General features: G+C 43.0%; 1 protein-coding gene across 3 annotated transcripts in view; it reads left to right on the forward strand.

The window, feature by feature from the left end:
- ITGA9 (integrin subunit alpha 9) overlaps positions 1–26,853 on the forward strand; it is a 298,314-nt gene that overhangs the window by 10,885 nt on the left and 260,576 nt on the right. For all 3 annotated transcript variants that reach the window (XM_039526656.1, XM_039526655.1, XM_039526654.1), the window contains exons 2-4: positions 9,179–9,306; positions 11,103–11,209; positions 16,396–16,519. In XM_039526656.1, coding sequence (XP_039382590.1) covers positions 9,179–9,306; positions 11,103–11,209; positions 16,396–16,519 — 359 coding nt within the window. The remainder of the gene's footprint in view (positions 1–9,178; positions 9,307–11,102; positions 11,210–16,395; positions 16,520–26,853) is intronic.

A 26,853-nucleotide genomic window follows, 5' to 3' on the forward strand; every position in this document is an offset into this window, starting at 1 on the left:
CCTTCTTTGCAGGAAATATTTATCAGCTCATCTCCTTGACAGCAAATTCATGTGACGTGAAATACAATAGGTCACGATGTGTTAAATGGGAAAAACTTTTAGTAGCAGTGTCTCCATGGTGTGAACAGTAGAGCATTGATAGGTTTGATCTGTTTGCAAAGAGGAGTTGTCTGCATTCCATATAGAAGTGAGGCATATGTTCTGAATGATCAGAGTGGTTTGCAGATTGGAAGGGTGGGGTCTTCTATGTCTGCACAGAATTTTTAGAGGGAAGGGTGGTGCATTTTGAATGATAAACATAGAACATCTGTATGCATCTCATAAAACTATGTACACTGACTAGTTTACTCCTTTTCTACTGTTCTGTCTCTCTGTTTGCATCAGGGGCTCTGTTAGAATTAAACAGGGTTCTTTTAAGTGGACCTAGCTGATGTCTTTTTTAATGTGCATAGGAACAGCCAATGCCAGTAAACAGTCCACAAAGTGTCTCTTTATCTCCATCTCTGAGATATGGACAAATTACTTAGCTGTTGAATTTGTAACTGTAGCACACTGTGCATTAAATAAATGTATTCAGCCTTGGTTTTAGCTCCTTAAAATAAAGTTCTTTCACACTCTTTTTGGTTTACAAATACTTGTTTGCTTTCCCTTTCTGCACAGTGACTTTCATGGAGCATTCCTTATTAAGGAGTTATCAGTAAGTATCAAGAAAGAAGCAAGCACTTTGAAAAGAAAAGAAACCCCTCACTTTAACACAATGCTGATTTTATCACACAACCCAACAAAAGATAGGAAAAGCAAAATTGAAAATTACTCATTGTCCTTAACACACATTGATGGGGAACACACAATAACGTGAATGAAGTGCCAGTCTAAAGGAATGCTGTTGAGATGAAAGAATATAATTTCTTGCTCGAGTGTGGGTAACAGTGGCTCAGATTTTGAAAACTGATATAAACAAACATTATACACGGTCAAAAATGTTTTGGCATTTCACTCTGCTTGGGGAATGAAGTGAGGCTGGTCAGTTTCACTTCCTTCTTCTCCTGCACTAACAGAATACTGGTAGGTTTGGTTAATAACACTGCAGAGGGATGTGGGTCTACAGAAAAAAAAAATTATTTGAAGTAAAAGTTTCCTGCAGACACTTTGTGTAGGTCTTTTGTTCTGTTTGTACAGCACCGAACACAATGGGGTCCTAGGCCATGACTGAGACTCCTTGTCCCTACAGTGATACAAGTAGTAATAATAGGGCCTTGTTACTCCCTGGTTTATTTTACAGAACTCATTTTTATCCTGAACTAAATTGACTCTATCCTTTTCAGTTCAAACTACTTAATAAAAACTGGGGTCAGAGAAGGGACAGCTCGTTGGAGGTAATTATATATGGCACATGAACAAAATTTTTAAAAGTCTCTGGTGATTTGGGGTGGTTTCATTTTTGGGCATCCAGCTTGACATCTCAAGGGGGCCTGAATTTCAGCAAGTGTTTCACCCCCACTTTTTGAAAATGGGGGGGGTGCTTTTGGTGTCTCAACTTGAGCACCCAAAAATGAGGGCGTCCCAAACCACTAGTTGCTTTTGAAAATCTTAGTCATAACAAAAGAAGCACTACAAACAAAGATACACTTGACCAGAATCAGTAGGGGTTTAAGCCAATATAAACCCTGGTGGTGGGATTTGCATTGGGCAGAGTGGGTTGCAGATGGTGCAGAGTGGCTGCAACTTTTTCTTAGTGGGGACAGTAGCATGTGAGAAGCAACAGCAGCCCCAAAAGGTGGAGAGAGGATGGGAAAAAAAGCATGCAGAAGCTGGAGATGCAACTCCTACAACTCCATAAGATTTTCAAGGTGCCTATAAGCTGTATGGAGGATAGTGGTGGTAACTTTCCTGCATCATCTTTGCTGAATCCAGCCTAATACATGTAACACCATGATCTTAACATATGTATTAATTATAAAGGTCCAGGAGCAAATGCCAAATTTCTTTTCTCACAGTGTATATTAAATCTTTTCCAGCTTTGCCAAAGACCCATATCTGTATATCAGTCAGGCATGTTCAAGATGTGTGGGCAGTTTTCTATTTTCTTAAAATAGTGCTAAATGATATCAGCTACTAGACATTTCAAGGATAATAGAATTACACTCAAGAACTGTCTTTCAAATGAGGTCCTAATCCGGGTTGATGGGGCTATGGCCTCTTGTAATATTTAATATGCCCTCACACATTAGATATGGTTGTCAGGACATTTGTATGCCTCAGTCTCTCTGGCCTGGTGGTCCCATATTCCCTTAATTTGGTCCTGATCATAAAAGTCCCTTTAATGAAGTGCATTACGCCTGAGAGGCTTTCCCCCATGTGCTGATATCTTTATACATTTTTGCCAATTTGTAAACCTCAGTGTTGGCCATTCATTTTCATATAGCACAAAACACCAGTCTGTATTAAGTCCCTGCATATTATTGGTAAAGGACATTTAGATTCATGAGTCAAAACCTGAAACATTGTCTTAATCAACTAAGGTAGCATTCATGTATATGATTGAAAGCAATTGTTCTCAAACTGTGGGGCGGGCCTCCCAAGGGAGGTGTGGGAACATGTCAAGGGAGGCACAAGCTGTGTGCGTTTTTCTTTTTTTAAGAGCTCTGACTGTCAGCCCCAGTGGATGGGGCTTGTGCAGAAGGGCCTTGTACACCCAGGAGACAGGGATAAATGGCACATCTGGAGCTCCACTGCTTGGGCTCTCCCTCCCCTCCACCCCAATCCCTCACCTGGAAGTGGTGGAGCTCCTGCTGTCAGCCTCGGGGTGGAAGCAGCAAGGGGCACTAAGTCTGCTGTGAAAAGTGATTATTGATAAATATCACTTTTCACATTGCTTCCATTACTTTTGTGCTGCTGCTGGCACGGCACTGCCTTCAGAGCTGGGCACCCTGGCCAGCAGCCTCTGCTTTCCCTTCTGCCTTCAGAGGGGGCTGGTGAGGGGTGGGGGCGTAAACCACAACAGACACAAAGAAGGGGGCGGGCAGATCAAATAAGCCGAGAACCACTGATCTAAAGTATCATTCATATATATAAATATTCAACAAAATCAAATTCAGGAAAATGGCTTGGATTAAAATTTTGTGCACCAACTGTGAACCCAGCGCAAACATGTATGACCAAGTTTACTGTCTCTCTAGATATATACACACCTCTAGATACACACACACACTCACTCACTCTCTCTCTCTCTCTCTGCAATGGAATTTGGCTATGCAACCTTCACTAGAATGGTATGAAAAATGTCTTTGCAGTAAAAGGAACACACTTGTTGATTGTACTGAGATTTCCACTTGGGAGTTATTTTTACAAGATTTCAAGATGGAGAAAAATTTGTCTTCATCACATATTCTCAGGTTATTGTATTTTCTGATGATGTCTCTTGTTTTGCTCTCTTAAGAGGATTTTTTTGGGTAATAGTCTTGAAAGATTTACACAGTTCCTCCTCATTACTGTTCTCAACTGAGCAAGGAACCAGGTGGTTAGCTGCTGCTTTCATTTGGAGCCTAAACAAGCACACGTGCTCCTAGCCTTTAGCTATAGTTTTGAAGCTTGGAATAAATCTCAGCAAACAGCGATAAAATACTTTATTTTTCCTGATTTTTTTTAAAAAGTTTTTGGAGAAATTATTACAAGAAACAATAACTTGACCCTTACAAAAACTTTAATGATCTAACATGAATCACTAGCCAATTCTTTTTATTTTAAAAATCCTTTTATGATTCCTTTCTCTCCCCCTTCCTCCTCTTCCTTTCTCTCTCTGCCAGTTTAACGTGGCATAATAGCCTCATCCTTTGTGGCAGCATGGCCTGGCACATGTAGGCAGTCTAGTTCCATGGCTACTGACTGAGAGCGCTTATCACTGGAATGATCCTCTGTTTTTGTGCTTTTATTTCATTTGTTGCTTCCTGTTCTTAGCCGCAGACTGAGGTTATCTGAAACGTGCAGGGTGGTGTTACATCTGATGGTTGATTTGATCTGTTGTTGTTAGTACATGACTTAGTATCCCGAGAATCTTTTTATGTGACCCAGAATGAAATAGGGGAGGAGAGCCACATGAAGGAAGAGTGTCCTGTTTGTCTTGGTGTATTGCCTGGACAGACCACAAACACTGAACTTTGAGCTGCTGCTGGTGCTCTGGAAAGGCAGTACTGATTTGGTGCTATAGATATAGGTTGTCCAGCAGTGGCTTCTGAATTACTGCCCTCTCACTTAAGACCCTGCATTCAGTGGATTTACCTATTGAATAGATGAACCAATTGAATATTCTTCCCCCTCCCCCCATTACCTTTAGGGGAGGAAGCCTTTGACCAGAAGGAATCCTTGGATGCATCGGAGCAGTATGTGCCCTGTTGCTGCTGCTTAGTTTAATCTATGGTGATATAGGAGGCTATTTAAAGATGTTTCATCTCTGCCACTTAAAATTGCTGTGAGGTGCAGAGGACCTGCAGCATTTGAGTTATGGCTGTCTAATAGGTGCTGGCACGCTGTAGACAGATTCTAATGTGTTTGGCATCTTTCCGTGCCATTGGGACCACTCAATGCTTCTTTGTGCATTGTACTTCCAGCTAGATACAGCGCTTTGATTTTTGAAACTGTTTATCCTTAGGGTCATTCAGCAGCAAGGTGGTGGTTACTCCCTGTGGGAGGTAAACATAACGCAGGTGCAAATGAGAGTGAGATCATGAAAAGAAGGATATATAGCCTCATTGCTGACTGGCTAGTTCTCCACACTGTCATTCTGGAAACTGGCATCTCCAATAAGAGATGCTCTCCCATCTGATTCCTCCAGACAGCCAGTAAAGGGTTGGTAGGCTCTAAGAGATTTGTCTTCATCTCAGTCAGAGGTGGCTGTGATAGGCTGTCCTGAAGATTTGTTTGAAAGGAGTAATGGGGAAATTCCTTTGGGCTCCAACATGAATACTGTATAGTAATGGGCAAGACTCCACAGGCTCCCATAAACCTTTCACGGGTGGATTCTGATTCTTGTAGGAATAGTAAATTCATTTGGAGAAGCCGCCACCAAGACCAGGAACCTCACCTCCCCCTTAATGAAACCAAAACGTGCTACTTCAAACTTGCTTTCCTACAAGAAGATTAAAACAAAATCCCTTTAACAGAGGTGGTGGGAGAGAACTTGAGAACTGGTGTGTGGCTGTTCGAGATTCAGGTACGGTGCTTTGTAATGCCTGAATCGATAGACCCCAACACCTGAAGGCTTTTAATCCTTCCCTTTGTTTCCTCCTCTTTTCTGTTACATCTGCCTTGTTGAATTTTTGTACTAGAATTGAGGCTGTCACAAAATATTGACTCAGACTCAAAGGCAACTGTACGCGTAGAATCGTTTCTTTCCCTCGCTGGGCTTCACTTTCCAGTGTACCTTTGTGCAGTCAGTCAGAGGGATCCCAGAAACTTCCTGCAGAACGTTGTGGTTGTGGTGAGAGCCCATGCATATGGGTAGCTCTTTGCAAAAATCTGATCACATTTTGACTGTTTCAGCTTGGGGAATGGAACTGCGCTGCTTAAAATCCAAACAGTGCTGCAAAATCATGCTATGCCACAAAATTAGACTATTTAAACCCAAGTTGATTAAATTGGTTGGGTGATGTTGGAAGCCTGCCTAGCTATAGCAAAGAAATGAACAAGGTTTTTCTTTTATGGGCTGTTTACATATTCACTATGTTTAGGCTGGGGCAGGATGAAGGAATCCATAGTACTGAAATTCTAGATTACCACATTTTACCTCTGGAAAAATTTCCATGTGTACAGTACGCTTTGGGAGAAACTTTCAAGCATTTTATTTTGAGTTTAGGGAACTTTCACCAGTCCTAGTAATAACTTAACTGGATTAATTACTGACATGCATCACATGCTGTGTTTGCTTCCTGCCTGGTTTTTCCCCATCAGATAGGTTTAGTATCTAGTTGTGTTCTTGGAGACATGATGTCTTTCAAAAACATAGCTGATGAATGAGTATTTTCTCACGATCAAGCATGGAATCCTGCTCACACAGTTCAGTATTCCCCCGCCCCCCCCGAGCTTTTTAAAGAGAGATTAATGATTCTTTATAAATTAAGCTCCTTATTTTCCCTCTCTTTCTGAGATATCATTAGATCTTTTTGAGCATTATTGAGTCAAATTTCACCTCTGTTGTAAGATGGGCACAGCTCCGCTGGAGTTGCACCGCTTAAACCAGAGCTGAATGTGGTTTACTGTAGCTTATTGTAATAGCTGGTCTTAAAAACACTTTCTTGACACTTGCAATTTAAACCATTTCTCCTTAAGCTAGCAATATCCCCCCCTTTGTTTATTTTGTTAGACCTCCTGAATGTCAATAAGTGAATGACATTCATTCATCGCCTGTGTAAATGAGATGATTGGCATTCTGATGCCTGCCTGCCTGTAGAGATTTCCATTTGGAGCTATTATTTCAGGCTCCCCTGTGCTTGCTCCCCAACGTGTGTAGGCTTTGTAGCTTTCAGCAATTTAGGTATTTCAGGCATTAATTTTTCTCACTTGTGAAAACATGACTTGCATTATAGAGTGCAGCCCCCTGCCAAACTCCTGTGATACTACAGCTTAGCCCATGATATTGGGGAGAAAACGATCCTTTAATATGGATTTCTCTCCCCCTAAATTCTCTTAAATGTCAGGACACGTTTTTGTCCTATCAGCCAATGGAGCACATGTTAAAGCTATGAGGAAAACTTACTGCCCAAGTCATGTCTTAATACAGCATAGATTCCTGATTATAGCTCCCTCTGATAACATGATACACCTCCACCCCAATATAACGCGATCCGATATAACGTGAATTCGGATATAACGTGGTAAAGCAGCGCTCGGGGCGGGGCTGCGCACTCCGGCTGATCAAATCAAGTTTGATATAATGTGGTTTCACCTGTAATGAGGTAAGATTTTTGGCTCCCGAGGACAGCGTTCTATTGAGGTAGGGGTGTAACACTCTCTCCTTCTCCTTCCCAGATAGGTGGAATTGAGATTTCAATGGTTTTTCCTCCATGTTCTTACACTGAGTCTGGTGGGGAGTAGGTGGCGATGGGATGTAGAGACTGGTAAGTAGGATGAACAAAAGTCACTGAAAACCAGCAATATCCCTGTTTTCTAGGCCTGTATTGAGATCTCTGTCCATTTTTACATGATGTGACCCACACTTAACACAGTGTAGCTTTTTAGCCTTCTCTAATGGCTGGACGATGAATAGACTCCTACTGTCTCTAAGGGCAGGTCTACACTAAGAGCGGGGGTCGAACTAGGGTACGCAAGTTCAGCTACGTGAATAGCGTAGCTGAATTCGAAGTACCCTAGTTCGAACTACTCACCCATCCAGACGCCGCGGAATCGAAGTCCGCGGCTCCAAGGTCGACTCCGCCACCGCCTTTTGCAGTGGTGGAGTACCGGAGTCGACCCCGGCGCTTCCGGAGTTCGAACTATCGCGTCCAGATTAGACACGATAGTTCGAACTCCGAGAAGTCGAACTCACCGCGTCGACCCGGCTGGTAAGTGTAGACTAGCCCAAAGATAATGGCCCTGATTTGTTAGCTCAAGCAATAGAAGCCCCTGCTTTTAGAATCAGTGGTCTTGGGTTCAGTCCCCACAGACCACCTGACCAGTGAGTATTCACCCACGGAAGCTCATGCTCCAAAACGTCTGTTAGTCTATAAGGTGCCACAGGACTCTTTTGCTGCTTTTACAGATCCAGACTAACACGGCTACCCCTCTGATACTTGATACCTGATGAGGGACATTGTTGCATACAAAAGCCAGTGATTTTGTCTGGATTTTGTATCCCACTGCGGACTGGCCTTCCCAAGGGTCAGTGGATTCAAACTGATAGCAAATTGCCATACCTTGTGAGGACAGGTGTTAGCGCTTTGGTGGTCCCTCCCTGCAACCACCAGAGAGGTGGTCTCTCACATTCTGCTCAACTTGGAATAGGTCTACACTTAAAACGCTGCATTGGCGCAGCTGCAACGCTTCAGTGAAGACCCTCTAAGCTAATGGGAGAAAACGCTCTTGTCAATCCACCTCCCTGAGAGGCGTTAGCTATGTTGGGAGGAGAAGCTCTCTCACCAACATAGCGCTGTCTACATGGGGGATTAGGTTGGTATAACTACATTACTCAGGGGTGCGGGTTTTTCTCATCTCTGAACAATGTAGTTATACCAATATAGGAATGTAGTGTAGATCAGCCCTCCTCCCTGGCACGTGTGTTCAAATTTACAAGATGGGAAGGAAGAAGTGGGAAGGATGGTTGCTTGGATGAGGAAATGATGGAGTGGGCTCATGTTACAAACACTCTCATAGTCACATGATTCCTGCCAAAACATCCCCTCCCTGCACTCTTCCCACTCTTGATGGCAGGTGGCCCATTTTTTTCATGTCACCTATTGATAACTTTACAATTTTCAGCTAAACTGTGGTCCTTGTGAATCATTTGGATCGTTAAATTGGAGCGTTGCATTAATATGGTTTGATCACTTTCTTTCAGGAAGGAGTTCATACCTACAATCACAGCTGTTGATTTGGTACTTCCCCAACATGTTCGTTTCTCTCACACAGTATCAATGATATAAATCCAGTCTTTACAGCCTTGTCTCTAAACTGTTGGTGTGGCAACACATCATGCAATAATTCTGGATTTCTGAAGGAACATTCATATGATAAGATGCCTTGAGCTTCAGGGATTCGGATGCCTTCAGGTTCTGATCAACCTTCTTGATCTTTGTTTTGATGGACAGAACATAGCTTTCTTCCCTTTATGGCCATCCATTTTGGGCTATTGTGGATTTGGAGTTGACAGGATTGTGGTTAGAACCTAAAGAAACTGGATGCAACTCCTCTTCTCTGTCCTAAAACTTTCCTAAATTGCTTATTTGGGGGTGAAGAATTGCTTTAAATGTGTTATGCTTCAAATGGAAATTTAGCTTGTTCAAAGAATTCCTGGATTCCTTGAAAGAAAATGCCTTTACTGTGTCTGTTTTCATTTTGTGCATCATTGGTGTTATTTTACCAGGCCATAGAAGAAGTCCTCTTGCCAAAGATGCACTGGCCATGTGTGTGTGTCTTTTTCTTTTTCCTCCTGAAATTAACTACTTGCTACTTTGCTTTTGGTTTCCAGGGTCCTGGTTGGTGCCCCAAAGGCAGATTCTAAATACAGCGCCTCTGTTAAGTCCCCAGGAGCTGTCTTTAAATGTCGAGTCCACACCAATCCTGAGAGGAGGTGCACAGAGCTGGATATGGGTCGAGGTGGGTAAATCTAACACTTTTTTTTTACTTACCTGTGGCTGAAAGTTCTAGCAAATATCTTAGGGCCTGATCCAATGTCCCTTGAAATCATTGGAAAGACTCCCATCAACTTCAGTTGGCTTTAGATCAGGGCTTTAGGGCACACAGGTATAGCACTAGGAACTTGATCCCATTGAAGTCCAGTGGCAAAGCTCCCATTTACTCTAAATAGTTCACGATTATGTCCTACCTGAGGACTGGAAGCAATATGTTCTTGATGGAGGGCTCTGATTGCAGTCTGTGCTCTCGCTGAGCCACCGCGTCAGGCTAATCTTTTTGGCCAAGCTTTTGCCAAATGAATGTAAACCAGGCTGTTGTCTTTTCCTTACCTGCTTTGGTTTCTTTAGTTTCTGGAGAGGGATGGTTAGAATTGCTGCTCATGTTGAGCAGTTCTGAATTGATTTTGTGTGATTTTTTTCCCCCCTTCCCCTTCCATTTGAAGGGTGATTTATATACTGTTATAAACAGAGTAATCTCTGTGTGTTTGGTAATGGAATAATAACTTTGATTTATCCTACTTGCTTCTTATGCAAAAGAAAACAAACACATCAGTGAGATTAGTATGTTGTTACATATGATCAGGACTAAGGTCTCATTGTACAAGATGCTAGTCAAACACATGTCGAGACATGGTCCCCTTCCCTTCTAGGGCTCCCAGGCTAACACCCTGATCCTGTGATCTAATCCTTGTGAATAGGTCCTTATGAAGAATCAAACATGTTTGACCTCTGTTGGTGAAAAAGAGTTCATAGTCATATTGCTGTGTTTTTGTTAACATGTTTTATTTTAGTATCACTATATGAACTTTTTCCTGACATCAGAACCAGAGAGCGCTCCATCATAAGTTAATATTTAGGCTATGTCTCTGCTGATGGCGGTGCGCAGAGTACATACACTGCATGCCACTCTAGCAGTGTAGACATGAGGTAGATCAGAACCCTAGAGTATGTACCCTACACTGCTCTCTACATGCCCAAGCAGTGCCTCCCACGTCTACACTGCTATTTTTAGTACTATAATATCCCACTGCCTCCCTGCTGCTGGAGCCTTTCCCCACTGCCTCCTCTGTGTCAGAGCCTTTCACTGTTGAGTGTAGCAGCCCACTGCAGTGTGGATGCAACCTGCTTTATACTGCAGAGTATAGCTACACACACCCTACACGCTGACGCAAGTGTAGATAAAGCCTTAGTGAAAGAGGGGTTTTGGCCAGTTATGTTTTGTTTTTATCAATAAAATTCTACTTACTTCTACATGTAAGTGTTTGCAAATATCTGTCTATATACTTAGTTTTGCTAAAAGAAACACTCGTCCCCCCGCCCCACTCCTCGTCACTACAGTAAGATGAGTTAATGGACGTAATGACAGATCATAGAAAGAAAGAGTTGAGCCAACTTTTTTAAAAAAATGCCTAAGTCCCATTTTCTAAAGTGAATTACGCACTTGTGAAAATGTTACTCTGCCAACACCACAGTACTTTCCCCATGGACTTCAGTGGGACTGATTATGTGTCTGAAGTTAATTCACATGCTGAAAGGTTCACTGGCTTGAGCCCTTAGATTGTAAACTCTTTGGAACAGGGACTGTCTTTTACAGTGTGTTTGTCCAGCACCCAGCACAAGGGGGCTCTCATCCTGGGCACTATCATAATATGTATGAGAAATAATAGTTTGATCAGCTAGCGTATCTCTTACAAGGGCACATTATAGATATTTAAAAAACTAAATGCATCCTCCTCACCTGTCCCTCCCTCTTTTAAGGCAATACTCGGGGCACGCTCTGTGGAAAGACGTGTAAGGAGGATAGAGATGATGAATGGATGGGCGTAAGCCTGGCTAGGCAGCCCAAGGCTGACGGAAGTGTGCTGGTAAGTCCACCCTTTCCCTTGATCTCAGTGATCACTGCTGTGCTGACACTAATGCTGAACATGTTGGGATTAATGTCTTCACTAGTGACTGACAGAGTTCAGGTTTATGAGCAGTGAACTCTGTAGTCCCTTCCTTGAAGCGGATAGAAAAATGAGCCCCAGCCAGAAATGTATTGAGAGAAAGAAGACTTCAAAGCAGTAGCACCTGACTTGTCACCTAAGGGGCTTCCTCTTAAATTTCTGAGTGTTTAGGCCTTTTGAACAGAATGAATGGAACTTTGTTTTTCTCTGAATGCGTCTGCTAGTTCATTTGTTTTACAGATTGTGTATGTGGGGAGCGGGGCATAAGTCAATGAATATTGTGTGTGTGTGTGTGTGTGTGTGTGTGGTGTCAAAACTTGTAAAAAATGTCAGATTTAGATATCCAGCTAAATTCTGCTCTTGGATGTGTGCATGAATCTTCCATTAATGAGGTAGCAGAGATCGGAGTCAAGGTCGCTTGTTTGTTCATCTTTGGGGTACAGTTAACAGGCAAGTATCGAAGACCATGGGAGTTGATGTGCATGTTTGTTAAAGGTCAAAATTTGATCCTAAGGATGTGGAATTTATCTTCACAGGACAATGTTTCAAATCATGTGAACCTTCACATAAATTACAGAGAAAGCTGGGCAAATACTGCAAAAAAAAAATCTGTAAATATTTATTGACATTTTAAAATGACTTTGATTACTGTATTTGCTCTTGGTGAGTAGTCTAGCAAACTCACTGACATGATATTTTCACCGAAACAGAAGATTTGAGAAAATATTGCAGAATATTTGTGAAAAATGAATTTCAAGATTGTACTTGAGAATCTCCAACAGAAACCTTTTTCTAAACTAATCCAATCAGAAAACAGTAACCTACCATGTGACCTATGTTTCCAATCAAATTTGGAATACTGAGTATATGGAACACATTGTCAACAAATATTTACAGAATTTTTTTTGCACTATTCAGCCAGTTACTTTAAGCAAATCACAATCAATTTGTAGGCAGCTTGTGAACAGAAAAACCTGAAATTGATAGAATAAATTGTAACAGATTATTCTGATGTAATCAAGGGCAGTTGAGCCAAGTAAGACTATTTGTAATAGCAGATAGGTAAGGAGTCCTCAAAAGTAGATATATTTAAAAATAAATACATATCAAATCAACTTTTAAGACAGGAAAGTTAATACCAATATTCTGTATCATGCCACTGCATGGTGCTGAGGATGGTCTACACCTGTGCAAGCCAATAGGCATGGAGGATGCTGCAGTCCTTTGCAGGAAGTACATCAGTGTCTTGCTAAATTGGGACCTAAATCCCCATAGGCAGGATTTTGTACCGCACATTGAAGTCAACGGAAACTGTGGCATTGACTTCAGTGTGTACAGTAACAGCCCCTCAAAGAGCCATTCTCGTATTGGACCAAAGGTAACTCTCTGTTTAGGACATGAAAACTAAATAGAAAAGCCTTTTATAACAAAGATCTGACGACCATATTTCCTAAATGGGACACTGTAAGGGGCTGGCCCAAGCCCCTCTCCACCCTGGGGCTGGCCTGAGCTGCTCACACTAGCTCCTCTCCCCACACAGGGGGCAGGCAGGGCTCCTGTGAGCAGCGATACACATACTAGATAGGGTGACCGTATTTTCCAAAGGCTGAGACTGGCATTGCTGCTTGCTCGAGCCGCTTTCCCCCTCCACACACACATTACTCCACAACTCGCGTTTTTTTGACAAAAGTGGGTATTTGTCCCATTTGCTTTTGCCAACTGATCAAGTTGGCAAGAGCAAACGGGACAAATGCCCACTTTTGCCAGAAAAGTTAAGACAGGGCTTAAAAAAGGGACTATCCTGGCCAAAAAAGGGACATATGGTCACGCTAAACAAAAATAATCTATAGACTGTAGCTAGACTAAAGTGCAGAGTGGCCCGGCATAGAGCCTCCTGACCTTGGATCTCATCATGAGTCAACGTTCTCAATAATCTGAGAGTTACAACAATACAGCTTGGGTTGCCAGTTCTTTCCGTACTTAAACTGTAAAATGCATTCTCTTTCTCTCACTGGGAAAGGAACCAGGGACAATGCATTAAAACTTGGAGATAAGCCATGTCCCTTAATCTCACTCTTCCCAAATACCTGCCCCATTTATCATGTGTATATGTTTTCTCCAAAGTATTGCCATTTTTTCATTTTAAGTAGCCAACTCACTTGATGACTTTGAATCCTGCAGTATTGAAAATAAAATATATGCGCCCATATGGTAGAGAGCGGGAGGGATTTCAGTCAGTTATTTGTGCACTTAAAAAGTCGCTTGTTGGGCTCCAGTCCTGCAGTGAACTCCACAGAGCCCTATTGACTTCATGCAGGACTGTTTGCAGGATCAGTGTCTTAGTTTGTAAAGTATCAGAGAGGTAGCCGTGTTAGTCTGGTTCTGTAAAAGCAGCAAAGAATCCTGTGGCACCTTATAGACTAACAGACATTTTGCAGCATGAGCTTTCGAGGGTGAATGCATCCGATGAAGTGGGCATTCACCCACGAACGCTCATGCTGCAAAACGTCTGTTAGTCTATAAGGTGCCACAGGATTCTTTGCTGCTTTTAGTTTGTAAACTCATTCAGGCAAGACTTGTATTTCCTGCTGTATTTTCTACTGCACCAAGCTGGCATTTAATAAACAACAACAAGGCAAGGTTGCATTCACATGCTCTACTTGTTTTGCATTTCTATTGTGGTTCATTGCTGCACCACTTTTCCTTTGTATTATGCAGGTCCCCACAAATTTCATAGTGCAATGAAACCAAAATGTGTGACCGCAACTCTTGAATTCCACAACAACGTTCATTCTATTGCTATTCCCTCACCCTCCCTCAGCCTCTAGCTCAGAGCTAAAAACACTCATTGATATGAAAATTGTCATGGTGATTTTCCAGGGTGGATTTTTCACTGTAATCTTCAACTGACCCATCTCAACTCACAGGACTCCGCTCCTGAGATGCTCAGACTCTCTGGCTTAGAATTCCTTTCCCATCCATGGGCCAGTGAAGTGGAGAGCTTGTAGCCAGCTCACTTTCTTTATCCCTCCCTCTTTCCTGCCCTCAGCATTTCACCTTGGCTCATTCCTGAGCAAGACCTGCTGCTGCTTTCCCCAATTTTCAATCATTTGTGCTGCTTTGGAAGAGATTAGTGGGTTAATATAAGAGAGAGCAGCTTTCGGGAGGTAAAAAAATAATGGGATTTATAATATCACAACCCTTTATTTATCTTTCTATAGCTTAAAAAACACATTCATTTTTTTTCCTCCACAATTTATATCCGGAATAACTTTTTTGTTTTTCAAATCCATTCTTTTCCAGGACATTCTGTTCTCTGGTTTCATAGTTCCACTTGAATGTCAGCCTTGAGCTGTGTCTGTATGGCACTCTCTATGCAAATGTATATGGGTGCGTTTTTGCACTCCTAGTGCAAATGTTTCAGAAGAGAAACAATTTCCTGATCGCTCTGAAAGTAAATATTATGCATTTTTAAAAAACTCTGACTAAAGAGTGCCCAGAGATTAAAATCACAACCAAGTTTGCTTAAAAGTGCAAGTAATTAAGTTCAATAAGCTCTTCCTTATGAGCCTACTAACATACATCTGGCTGTCAGAGTGCCATTATAAACAGCCTTCATATAATGCATGTCTCTCTGTAACATAAAATATAGTACAGAGCTTTCCAAAGCTCCTTGAGTGCTTCATTATGCCTCTGTGTTAACTATCTTATCCAGTAACTACATGCATTTGGTTGAGTACTGAAGATTAGAACAGCAGTAAGTATCACTTAAAGCTGATGATTCAGGAGAGCTCACTGGTGGTGGTGGTGGTCCAGTCCATTAAAACAAAAAGAAAGCAGTGGTGATTTTTAGTGCTTTTCTTCGGGTAAGAAACAGTCTTGACTCTGGTCCAGATTGAGTTTTGCTCTATCCATTCCCTGGTAGTTGGACAGGATGATGCACCTGTGCTTGGTTTATAATGTGTTCCTAGGAGCGTTCAGAGGTTCCCAGAGGCAATGTACTCAGCACTGAGGTGGTAAGATGGGGATCAGGATAGAGCATCTTGCATCCTTCAACATTATGCTCTCCAGGCAAGTGCTGGCCTCCCAAAGGAAGTGCTGTTTTGTCCTCCTTGACTGGAAGGGTTGTGACTGGGATGTGAGGCTGACAGTGCAGCGAGGGGCATCCGTTGGTTCTAACAGACACAAAAGAGACTCCATGAGAATGAGCAGGCCACGTTTGTGATCAGTATAAAGGGATGTGTCTGCGCTGCCTGCAGTGGAGCTATGCTCACTTACACCAGCTGGAGATACAAGTTCAAATTCAAAGCTCTTGCTGTTTCCCATTTCATTTCCTTTGATTCGAATGAGCTGTTTGGGGGTGAGGAGATTGGTGGTCTGTCTGATGGCGAGGCAATGGTAATTCTGGGAGTGAAGGGGAGCTGAGGATGTGTAAGCCAGGTGTTTGCATGCTCTTATGCTGAGACTGCGAGGAGTGCAGCGTCCTGGGTTGTGTCTTGGCTCTCATTGTGGAGGGGTGATTGTTTTTTTCATCAGGAAGGGGAGGAGGATGGGAAGATAGAGGGGGGAAAATGAAATGTTAATTTTGTGCCTGTCATCCTTCTTAGTGATCCTTCCAGTCTTAGCATTCCCTCTAACTCCTTCCCCCCTCACTCCCATCTTATTCCGCTCCCCTTCCCCCACCCTTTTCTTTTCTTCCACTAGAATCTACCCAGTCTACCTTTGCTTAGAAAAGGTTCTCCCTGGTGTCCCCTCCCATCACCATGAGGTTCTACTTGACACATTGCCTGGCACCTAAAGTGATAAAGGTCTTGAGATTTGCTGTCCGAGCTGCCCTTGCTCCAAGGAACACACATCTCTATGACATGGGTGGCTAGGAGGAGCCTCAAAATTTGGAATTTGTGATGCCAACATTGGCAACGTCAAGTCTTAGCAGTGGAGGAACATGGCAATTGAAGTATCCTTTTTGTAGCAAAGGTAGGGTTCAGAGAACTAAAGAAAGGTGGAAGAGTTAGGTGGGAGAAAGATTGGAGTGGGTATTTTTGATACAAAGAGGTGTCCTGCTGCCTCACGTTTCAGTAACACATGTGATATGATCCATTTAGGCCTGTGCCCATCGCTGGAAAAACATCTACTATGAGACAGAGTACGTCCTCCCCCATGGTTTCTGCAATATCATCCCACCCAACCTCCATTCCAATGGTCGAAAATTGTTGCCCTGTTATGAAGGTAAGGTGTTATTTCTCTGTCATTAAGACAGAGTAGGTTTTCCTGTTGTCTCAAAAAATATCTATGATAAACCTTCATTAATACATCTCTATCTCGATATAACACTGTCCTCGGGAGCCAAAAAATCTTACTGTGTTATAGGTGAAACCGCATTATATTGAACTTGCTTTGATCCACTGGAGTGTGCAGCCCGCCCCGCCCGAGCACTGCTTTACCGCATTATATCCGAATTTGTGTTATATCGGGTTGCGTTATATCGAAGTAGAGGTGGTGTACATTAAAATAAGTACTGCTGACTCAGGCATCATTCGGCAGACGAACAATCTTGAATTAAAAAAAAGGGGTCAAGAAGATAATTGGTTTCCATGAGTAACTGTGTGTGGCCATGCTTAACTGATAGAATAATAAGCTTTGTGGAACAGTATCATGAGAAAACCATCAACTCCCTTATCTGGATGTCACCAGGCATGTGACATGAGTACAGCCACTCTTACTTGTTTGCATGTTTGACGTTATTGATAAATAGGTAATGATCGCACCCATGTTTAAGAAATATTTTCAGTCTGACACTGTCATTTATAGGAGGGGAGAATTATTGCTTAAAGCCTAGATTTTTAGGATACCAGTGTAACAGATTAGAATAAAGATGCCTCTTTCAATTGCTGCTACTTTGAAAAGGTCCAGCAGTGCCTGATGATTTTTTCAGTGCCTCTCAAAATATTGTTATCGTTCAAAATAGATCTGGAATGGCATTGAGAGTGAGAGGACTTGTTTCAGAGTTTTGTACAATAGACAAATTTGCTCATTGTTTGTGCTCCAAGTTCTGGGTGCTTTAATTTTCTGGTTATTAAAAAGAATAGTCTTCCCTTGTGTGTTTTGTATGTGAATTTATATCCAATTTCATTCTTCAAAGTCTCCAAAAGACAGCCTTTCCGGAACCCAAAGCAATTAACCAATCCAGAATGCACAGGTATGTCACTAGGGAAGATGGGGTATGTTCAAGCTTTTGCAATTAGCCCTTTGAGAAACATTCAGGAAAACAGCTGCTTGGGTTTCCTAGTTTGGTCTTATATATCTATGCTAGTAGTTCTCAAATGATGGGTGGGCCTCCCAAGAGAGACGCGGGAATGTGTCAAGGGAGGCGTGAGCTGCGTGGTATTTTTTTTATTATTATTTTATTTTTTTAAAGAGCTGGGGCTTGTGCAGATGGGTGGTGCATGCCTGGGAGGCAGCGATAAAGGGGATAGCCTGAGCTCCTTCTCCCCACCCCCCCGACCCAGCCCAATCCCTCACTGGAAGGCAGGCCAGGCTTGGTTCACCTACTCTGTCCCCTCCCCCCACACCCATCCCAATCCCTCACTGGAAGGCAGCAGGGCTCTGAGTGTCAGTCCCAGGGTGGCAGCAGCAGTGCAGAAGTAATGGTGCCAATGGGGCACGGAATCTGCTGTGAAAAGTGATATTGACAAATATCACTTTGCCACCCTTACTTCTGAGCTGCTGCTGGTGTGGTGCAGCCTTCAGAGCTGGGCGCCCAACCAGCAGCTGCAGCTGCTCTCTGCTCTGCCTTCAAAGCTGGGTGGCGATAAGTGTACTCGGTATGTAAATGACTACAGGCACAAAGAAGGGAGGCCCAATCAAATACGTTTGAGAACCACTGGTCTACACTAATCTTCCCTCCCTCCAAGGACTGAAAAAACACATGGGTTTGAAGGCCAAGATGGAGTTTGATGTGGGCAAGACTTCACTGCCTTTGATTTCCAATGTCAGGAGCTGTTGGTGACAGGCTGGCTGCTGATATTAGTAAGTGGGGTAGAGTTAACACTGTAGATGTCTGCCAGTTCCTCAATTGCTAATGGATGTCTCTCTCGCTGCTTTGGGTTTTGCTCCAAGCCTAGAGATTGTTCAGACCTAGTACGCTGAAGACAAAGCTCATAACAAAACTGGCAAACTTAGATAAACTATATGTTGCCGTGCGTGTCTGGAGAATTGTTTAACCCACCATGTGCCCAATTCTGATAGGCTGCATTGGAAACCCATGTAACCAATCTCAAAAAATCTGTGCCTATCTGGAGACGGCAAACATTTGTGCTTTGAGCATCATTAGAAGGTCCCAAAAATGTTCATCTGAAACGTGTATGGTTTTGATTCCATATTTAAACCCACTGCTTCACTTGAGCTATAACAAAATGTGAGGGAGCCATAAAATCCTCCTATCCTGAATACTGTCTTCTTTTGTTTGCTTGTCTTCCTGTTGGCAGGCTCGGGCCAAAACTATACTTAAGCAATGCATTGCTTATCCTGCAATATTAACTTTTATTACCCCCCTTTTCCACCTCCGCCTCACACGCAGAATCACTTCCAACGTTTCCTCTGAGCCCTTTTCACCACCCGGGTGTTCTTTTAAAAGCTGTCAGTCTGAAATAATTGGAGAGAGGCAGCTCCTGGAAGAGATGATCGCGCGTGTTTCTCTGTGCATCATGGCTTCAGAGTGAAACGGCTGCTAGTCTGACAGGCTATTTGCCAGGAATTGCTAGAAAATAGAAATGTGTGGGCCCAGTATCTGTGAAGCAGCCAGTGGAAAATTGGCAGTTTTGGTGCACTATGCTATTGGCTTAATTTCATTGCATGCTAGAACGAAAATGGGAGGTTTGGGACTGATTTGTTCGTTCCACTGTTAGACATCAAGTCACACACTATCACCAAGGGTGACTGAGTTTGCTTCTTGTTTACCTCTGTGACTTTCAGGTTTCTATAAAGTAATTTGGCTTATTCTTCAAACACAAGATACTGCTGTGATCAGTCATTGAAAGGATTAACTGGAACCCTCCCTTCCTATGGTCTTAGTTTTTTTCCCCTTAGCCCTTCAGAAAGTAAAGGAAAAAATCCTCCTTTTAGTGAACAGCACAGCCAAACTGAAGGAAAGAAATAAAGAATTTGGTAGAAATAATATATGCACAATGTAATTAAGGTAATTGGAGAATAAGAGCCTCTTCCCACAAACACTTGCTCTAAGGGGCAGTGCTTGAAGCCAACAGGAACACTCATGCTCACAAACACCGTTCCAAGTTATAAGATGCGTTTGCAAGATCGAGCCCTGGGACTTCAGTTACCTATAATTGGAACAGTATAAGATACAATTATATAGGCAGTGCAGCATTTGCCACATAAGCTATAATGAGAGGCATCAAACCGCTGTACATGGAGCAGACATATCGTTAATGTATGCTACGTATTTAGTAATGATTCGCCATATAATACAGATTCAGTAATTAAAAACAAAAGAGGAAATGGAAACTTCCTTACTGGAGGTCAGTCATGAAACAAGATAGTAGTCTTGATGTGTCTTATTCTTCTCCAGTCTCCCTGAAACAGCTGACAGAAGTCTGGAAGCTATTGAGAGCTAATGAGAGCAGCAGAAGGCCTGCTAGTTAAGTGGAATCTTTCTGGCTAGAAGCTAATCTGATTTGTATGAACTGAAGTGCTTTGTGGGGCACAAAGCTAAGGCCTTCCAAGCTATACTCTGACTTGATTGGTCCTTGCTTTTAATGGCTGCCAAATGCGGCCTACAAGGAAATTAGGAACCCAGCTATCCTGTCCCCCGACTCACTTAGTGGGCAGAGATAAAGGGCTGCTGCTGCTATAAGAGACAATTTAACAGAGGTGGGGACAGACAGATGAGACGGTTTCCTAGTTCTGTGGTGTAAGGCTCACAGGGAGGTGGGAAACTTAAACAATAATTTCTGGTGGCTATAGAAGGAGAGGGAGGAAGGGCTAGCTCAGTGGTTTGAGCATTGGCCTGCTAAACCCAGGGTTGTGAGTTCAATTCTTGAGGGGGCCATTTAGGGATCTGAGACAAAAATCTGTCTGGGGATTGGTCCTACTTTGAGCAGGGGGTTGGACTGGATGACATTCTGAGGTCCCATCCAACCCTGATATTCTATGAACAGTACTCAACCCCACTCAATCCATCCAAGGGAAGAAAGAGATTTCCTCTCCAGGGACATAGAATGGCCAGTTATCTATTACCAGTTTTCTGAGAGCTATACTCTGATCCCCCTGGCTTTGTGGTATAAAGTCAATACCAGGGTGTTAGGCTATAAAGATAACTAGCATTTCCACCCAATATGGTGAAATGCTGAAACACAGGAAAGAAGAGGTTGGGATTAAACATGTTGTCTTTGGCTCCCAGTGCAAATGACTGAGGACACATCACAGCAATCTGTGTTTCTTTAAATTCTTATTGTGTGGGTTTTTTTTGATGGGGGGGTGGGAGCGAATGCCTTTAAGCAATACTTTGTTTCATTTGGTTTGAGGCAGGAGAGGTCAGTTCCTCATCCAGCTCTCTTTTTAGTTGCTATTTAAGAGTCCTTCTCCTGGCTTTCTGATAGGCAACAAACAGGTCAGGGTTTAACTTTTCTTTTGTTGTTTTATCTTGTAAGTGTATTGATTGGCAGGAGGGGGATGGAGGCTTTTCAAAGGGGGCTTAGGTACCCAACTCCCATGAAAATCAGCCTAATACTCTCCTTTGTGCCTTTTGACTATCTCCCCCTTAGTGAATTTATCTACTCATGGCTCATGCATTGAGCAAGCTGCTCTGCCCAGCTCTGTAAATATTGATTAATTTTGTAGCACTATAAGGGTGCACAGTGCTTTACAGATGAATGAGAAGCCTGTAGGTGTTTACAACCGAAGGTCTAATCCTGCCAACAGTTATTACTTCATATGACTAGGAAGATAGACACAGGAGCAGGGGTTGGACCCAAGTTATCCCCCAACCTCCTGGCTATGTGATTGTTCTCACACCCTGTGGCCCAATGACTATTTAATTATTTATAGAAAGTGGAACAACTTCAACAGGAGAGAGTGAGAGAAACTCTGCCTAGAATACTGTCTAGTCCACTGATTAGGACACTCACTCACTTTTGGGAGACCCAAAATCAAATCCCTACTCTGAATCAGGCCAAGTGAGGATTTGAACCCAGGTCTCCAATATCCTGGGTAAGTGCCCTAATCATTCGAGTATAAGGGAGGAGCCACGAGTGTGTTCTCCTCTAGTTTTCTGAATGGCACTTAAGTCACACACATTTTTTTTTTTTGTTCAAAACAATCCAGTGAATTCATGTCATAGTCACTAGAAGTTTCAGGTTGACCCAAAATTGCATTTTTAAGCAAATAAACTATTTGTCTGAAACTTTTCACCCAGCTGTAGTGACAGGCATGTATTGAGGTGAGGGAAAGCACCCCATCACATCAACTTTGTCAGACAATAAAAAGGGCATTATATTGTAACTGTCAATGTCTTTTGAAATCTTGAACGAGCAGTAGCAAGATTTTGTGGAGAGAACAAGGGAGGCCAATGCTAGATAAGCAGAGGGAGCAGGGAAGCAGAGAGACAAGATCTGTGAATACAGGAAAGAAATGTTGAGCTAGATCCTGGATGAAATGGGGAGGCATTGGAGCTTTCTGAGGATAAAGGTATTATGACTGAGAGACTCTTTATTTGTGAGGAGGCAGGCCACAGTTTTCTGCACATGCTGAAGTCTGAGAATTTGGGTGTGCGGAGACCATAGAGAAGGCAGTTCCAATGGTCGAGGGAAGAGGAGATGAAGGCTTCTACGAGAGTTTCAGCTACAGTGATATCAAGGCAGTTGCATTTACTAACAGTGCTTCACGGGTGGTGACAGGCAGCAATTGCAGATGAGATGTGATGGGGGAAGAGGGACCTGCAGAAGAATGGCTTTGGGGTAAAGGCATTGGACTGGAAATCAGGAGACCTGGGTGCTAATCTCATGTCTGCCATTGACTTACCCACACTTGTACTGTAGAAGCCATATAGGATATGTCTACGCTACAGCTGGGAATGTCTCCCCCAGCCTGGGTAGGTGCATGTGCTAGCTCTGCTTGAGCTAGAGCAGTGTGGATGGTGTGGTCCGGGCAGAAGCATGGGCTAATCTCCTGAGTACAAGCCTGCCTGAGCTTGGGTGGCTAGCCCATTCTGCTACTTGTTCCACCATGTCCACACTGCTAATCTTAGCTCCAGTGGAGCTAGTGCATGTCTGTCTACGAGCTATGGCAGGCCTGCTCCCAGCTGCGGTGCAGATATACCTTAAAGTCTCCATGCTTCAGTTACCCTTCTGTCAAATGTGGCTAATACCAGGGTACTGTGAGGATAAGTTGACCTACACACATGAAAGTGCTAAGATAACACAATGATGGTATGGCGGCACAATATAAGTATGGAGGTATGTAGAAGAGAGGACATGGCTCTGTGCAGGGGCAGCTCTAGGTATTTTGCCGCCCCAAACACGGCAGGCAGACTGCCTTCGGCGGCTTGCCTGCGGGAGGTCCTCGGTCCCGCGGATTCGGCAGCACGCCTGCGGGAGGTCTGCCGAAGCCGCGGGACCAGTGGACCCTCCGCAGGCATGCCGCCGAAGGCAGCCTGCCTGCCGCCCTCACGGTGACTGGCAGAGCGCCCCCTGTGGCTTAGCGCCCCCTGTGGCTTGCCGCCCCAGGCATGTGCTTGGCGTGCTGGTGCCTGGAGCCGCCCCTGGCTCTGCGCACTGCAAGGCTACTCTTATGAAATGGGCCAAATCAGTCTGGTTTTGAACCCACTTTATTTTTTCCATGTTCTATTGTCAGAGATGTATGTAGTATTCATTCAAATTAAACTGCTTTAATGCCCCCTTTCATTGACAACAGGCAGTATAACAGCCTGCTGTGGTTATATACAAATTCAGAAATTACTTGACTAGATGAGTTCCCCAGTGCCCACTGATGTAAGGAGAGCATAACCAGTTATTTGTGTGAAATATAGGCTTACTGCTTGGAACAGACAGTATTGGCCATATAAGTGAGTTGGAAACACTGAACTCTGTGCATCACATAAAGCTGTACAGTGCATTCTATTAAAATGTAAGCCTCAGTGGATGTAGTCCAACGTGTTGCAGAATCATGTAAATCAACAAATCCTACCCACTATTAACTTTAGAATTAATTTTACGTTTTCAGTTCTTTCAAACAATAATAGGTTTTTCATGTCTCCCCTAATGCTGTATATTGAAGTATATTTTTTTGAATGTTTAAAAACATTAGTCCAGCGGTTAGGACACTCCTGTGGGTTGTGGGAGGCCCCAGTTCAATTCCCCACTCTGCTTGATGTGAAGAAAGAATGTGAACTAGATTCTTCCCCTTCTAGTAAGAGTGCCTTAACCACTGGGCTATGGGATGTTCTTGGGTGGTGTGTAGTCACTTGCTCTCCTTTTGAAGATGTTCCACCTTATGTATAAATAGTCATTAGAGCAATGAGACTGGGTTTCCCACAACCCAGGAAGTGCCCTAACCACTGAACAACAGAGTCATTCTCTCTGCCCCAATGTATATATAATATTTATACACAGCAGAACATCTTCAATGAGTGACTGGGGGGTATGTCTACACTGGTGCCAGAAGTTGTCATTTCCAGCTCAAGTAGACATAGCCATGCTAGCATGCTAAAAGTAGAAATGTAGCCATGGTGACGTGAGCCAGCCTAGTCGCCCGAGTCCATACCGAGATCGTACTTGGGATGGTTAGTCAGTTGAACCAGCGCAGCTGCACTGTGCCCAAATATCTTTCTGGAACCATCTAGAGGTATGTATGCCAAACCTGAGTGACCCCACACACCTATTGCTCAAGCCTTTATTCTTCCTCACCTTATCTTTCTCTTGTTTTACATTTGTTTGTGGTCCCTCATTTGCAGTTAGGACTTGATCTTGCAAACACTTATGCAAGTGAGTACATGTCCCATTGAATCCAATGGGACTACTTTTGTGGATAAAATCACTTATGGCTGTAGGTGTTTGCAGGATTCGGCCTTTAGATTGTTGTAAGCTCTTTGGTGTGGCAACTGTGGGTGAAATCCTGGCCCCATTGAAATCAATGGTAAAACTCTCTTGATTGCAGCGTGTGCAGGATTTTACCTTTTGTCTTTTTATTTGTCCTATATGGGTCTGATGCAAATTCCTTTGAAATCAGTGGGAGCATGCTTTTGGGTGCTTTATAAATAGTAAAGAGCAATAACGTTTTTAAACCCATGACAGATTATGTTGAAAGGTATCGGTGCAATCTGGACATAACTGAGAAGAAGTAGAAAAAGAAGAAAATATTAGAACTGGAAATATTATGTTTTAATTGACTTTCATCCTTTGCTGTGCTATTGGGACTAATTTATATCCTTATCTACCTGAAATCATCTCATTTAATTTTTCGGTACACAATTGGAACATTTGGCAATGTTTGGTTTTTGAAAGCTGAATTGTACAGTGACTTTCTTGAAGAACATGTTCAACTAAACCATGAGCCAACTCTATTAGTTTTAGTGAAATAAAACATTTGTTTATCAAAATGTCAACAGGACTGGCATGCAGCAGTCGTTATAGCTCCTTAGCAGGAAGACATGGAGGTTGGCTGTGCTTTAAAAAAAATATATATATTTTTTTCCCATCTGCTCCCCTAAATGAAGGGCTAAACCAATTTTTAAAAGTCTGAGGCTTGGAGAAGATTGTTTAATGAGTAGAGTGGGGTGGGAAATGGTGTTCTTGTCATGAACGTTTTCAAGATTTCAAAATGTTCATGTTCATCAAGACAGAACTGAGATGTCCAAAAATGTAAATGAAAAAGAGAGAGTGACCCTAGATAGGACGCTCACTTGGGATGTGGGAGAATGAGATTCAAGTCTCTGGTGTGAAAGAGGAAGAGCGGCAATGTAAACCTACATCTCCTACATCCCAGGTCAGTGCTGTAACCCCTGGGCTATTAGCTATTCTGCAGTGGATCTTAATCTCTCCTCTTGGAGCTGTTCCCCTTGGTGTCAATTAAATATTCATTGGGCCAGAGGGAATGACTCTATAGCCGGGTGGTTAGGGCCTTCACTGGTGATGTGGGAGATTCAGGAACAAGGCCTTGTATCTCTTGACATCTAAGGTTAGTACCCTAACAACTGGGCTACTGGCTATTCTGGAATGGGTGGTGCACACTCGTGCGCGCTCTCTCTCTCTCTCTCTCTCTCTTTTACCTGAAAACCTATCCCAACTAAAGTGCATCAAAACCTATATGTTCCCATAAAAAGTTTCAGTTTCAATATATTGGCATTTTCTGGCAAAAAACATTTTGTTGACAATTTCCCGACCATCTCTATTAATAAGTGATTAGTCTTTCATCTCCAAGTCACTGGTCCTGGTAAGGTTGGTAGTGACTGAAAGCTGTTATTTGCATAGTGAACGATTGGTGGCCTGTGTGCACAATGAAATGACGGTCTCACTCCAGTTCTGAACACACTGGCATTGGGCCAGGTCTTCACCAGGTGCAAATCGGTGTAGTTCTGTTGTGCTCAGTGGAGCTAGCCTGACTTACTCTAGCTAAACACCATTTTAGCAATTTCAGCAGGCCAAGGAGTCAGTGAGTTGAGATGATGAAATAACTTCTCCCTCATAGAAATGGTCCCTCTAGATTAGAGCCGAGGCACTCTGGTTTACTAGCGTGGGAAATTTTGTGTTACCTACATGAGCTGCATCTGTCCTGTAGATAAACAACAGAGATCATTTTCCAGGGCTACCTATCTGGTAACTTTCATCAGCAAAAGAAGCTATATTTTAAAATAGTAAAGAAGACTGCTATCTTCTCAAAAGGGTTAGGTGTCTACATTGAAAAAGCCTATGCAAAGCTGCTGAAGTCTGGGAAAACTGACACTTCCTGGGAGCCGGATATATAGGATATGGAATTAGACCATAAGTGGGTGACCATGAAAGATTACATGGCAACTTTTCAGGTACAGAGTCAGGGTGAGGAGAGAATTTTCACAGGATGAGCATGTCCCATTTAAATAAAAATACGTCACTATGGTGGGAATCAAAGGGTTCGAGTTGGACAGATCAAGAATATGTGACAGACATTGGCACAGTCCTATTTAAGGATGAAAGACAGACTCTAACAAAAAAGGGCTCCTGTGACATTCCTGCCTGCCTGGCATCGTCCCAGAAAAGTAATTCTAGAAAGAAAAAGCCGTGACTGTTGGTCCTCGTCAAATAAAAGATCACTTTTAAATAAACAAATACAAAATCCTCCCTTACAAGGAGAGGCTAACTCCACAAATGACTGTCTGTACAGGGCTAGTAATAAAGTGGTGGGGATACAGGTGAACTGCCCTGAGAACTTGAGTTCCTTAAAGTAAATTTTCATATGTTCCTAGTGGAGTTGCTGCCTTAAACTCTGAACCTGAAAGATGCACCATGCTGGTGGGCCCTGAGCCCACATAGAACCCCACTATGTGGACCCAGGGGTTATCTACACAGGTGTTG

The sequence above is a fragment of the Mauremys reevesii genome, linkage group 2 (genome assembly GCF_016161935.1).
Source record: "Mauremys reevesii isolate NIE-2019 linkage group 2, ASM1616193v1, whole genome shotgun sequence".
Lineage (NCBI taxonomy): Eukaryota > Metazoa > Chordata > Testudines > Geoemydidae > Mauremys > Mauremys reevesii.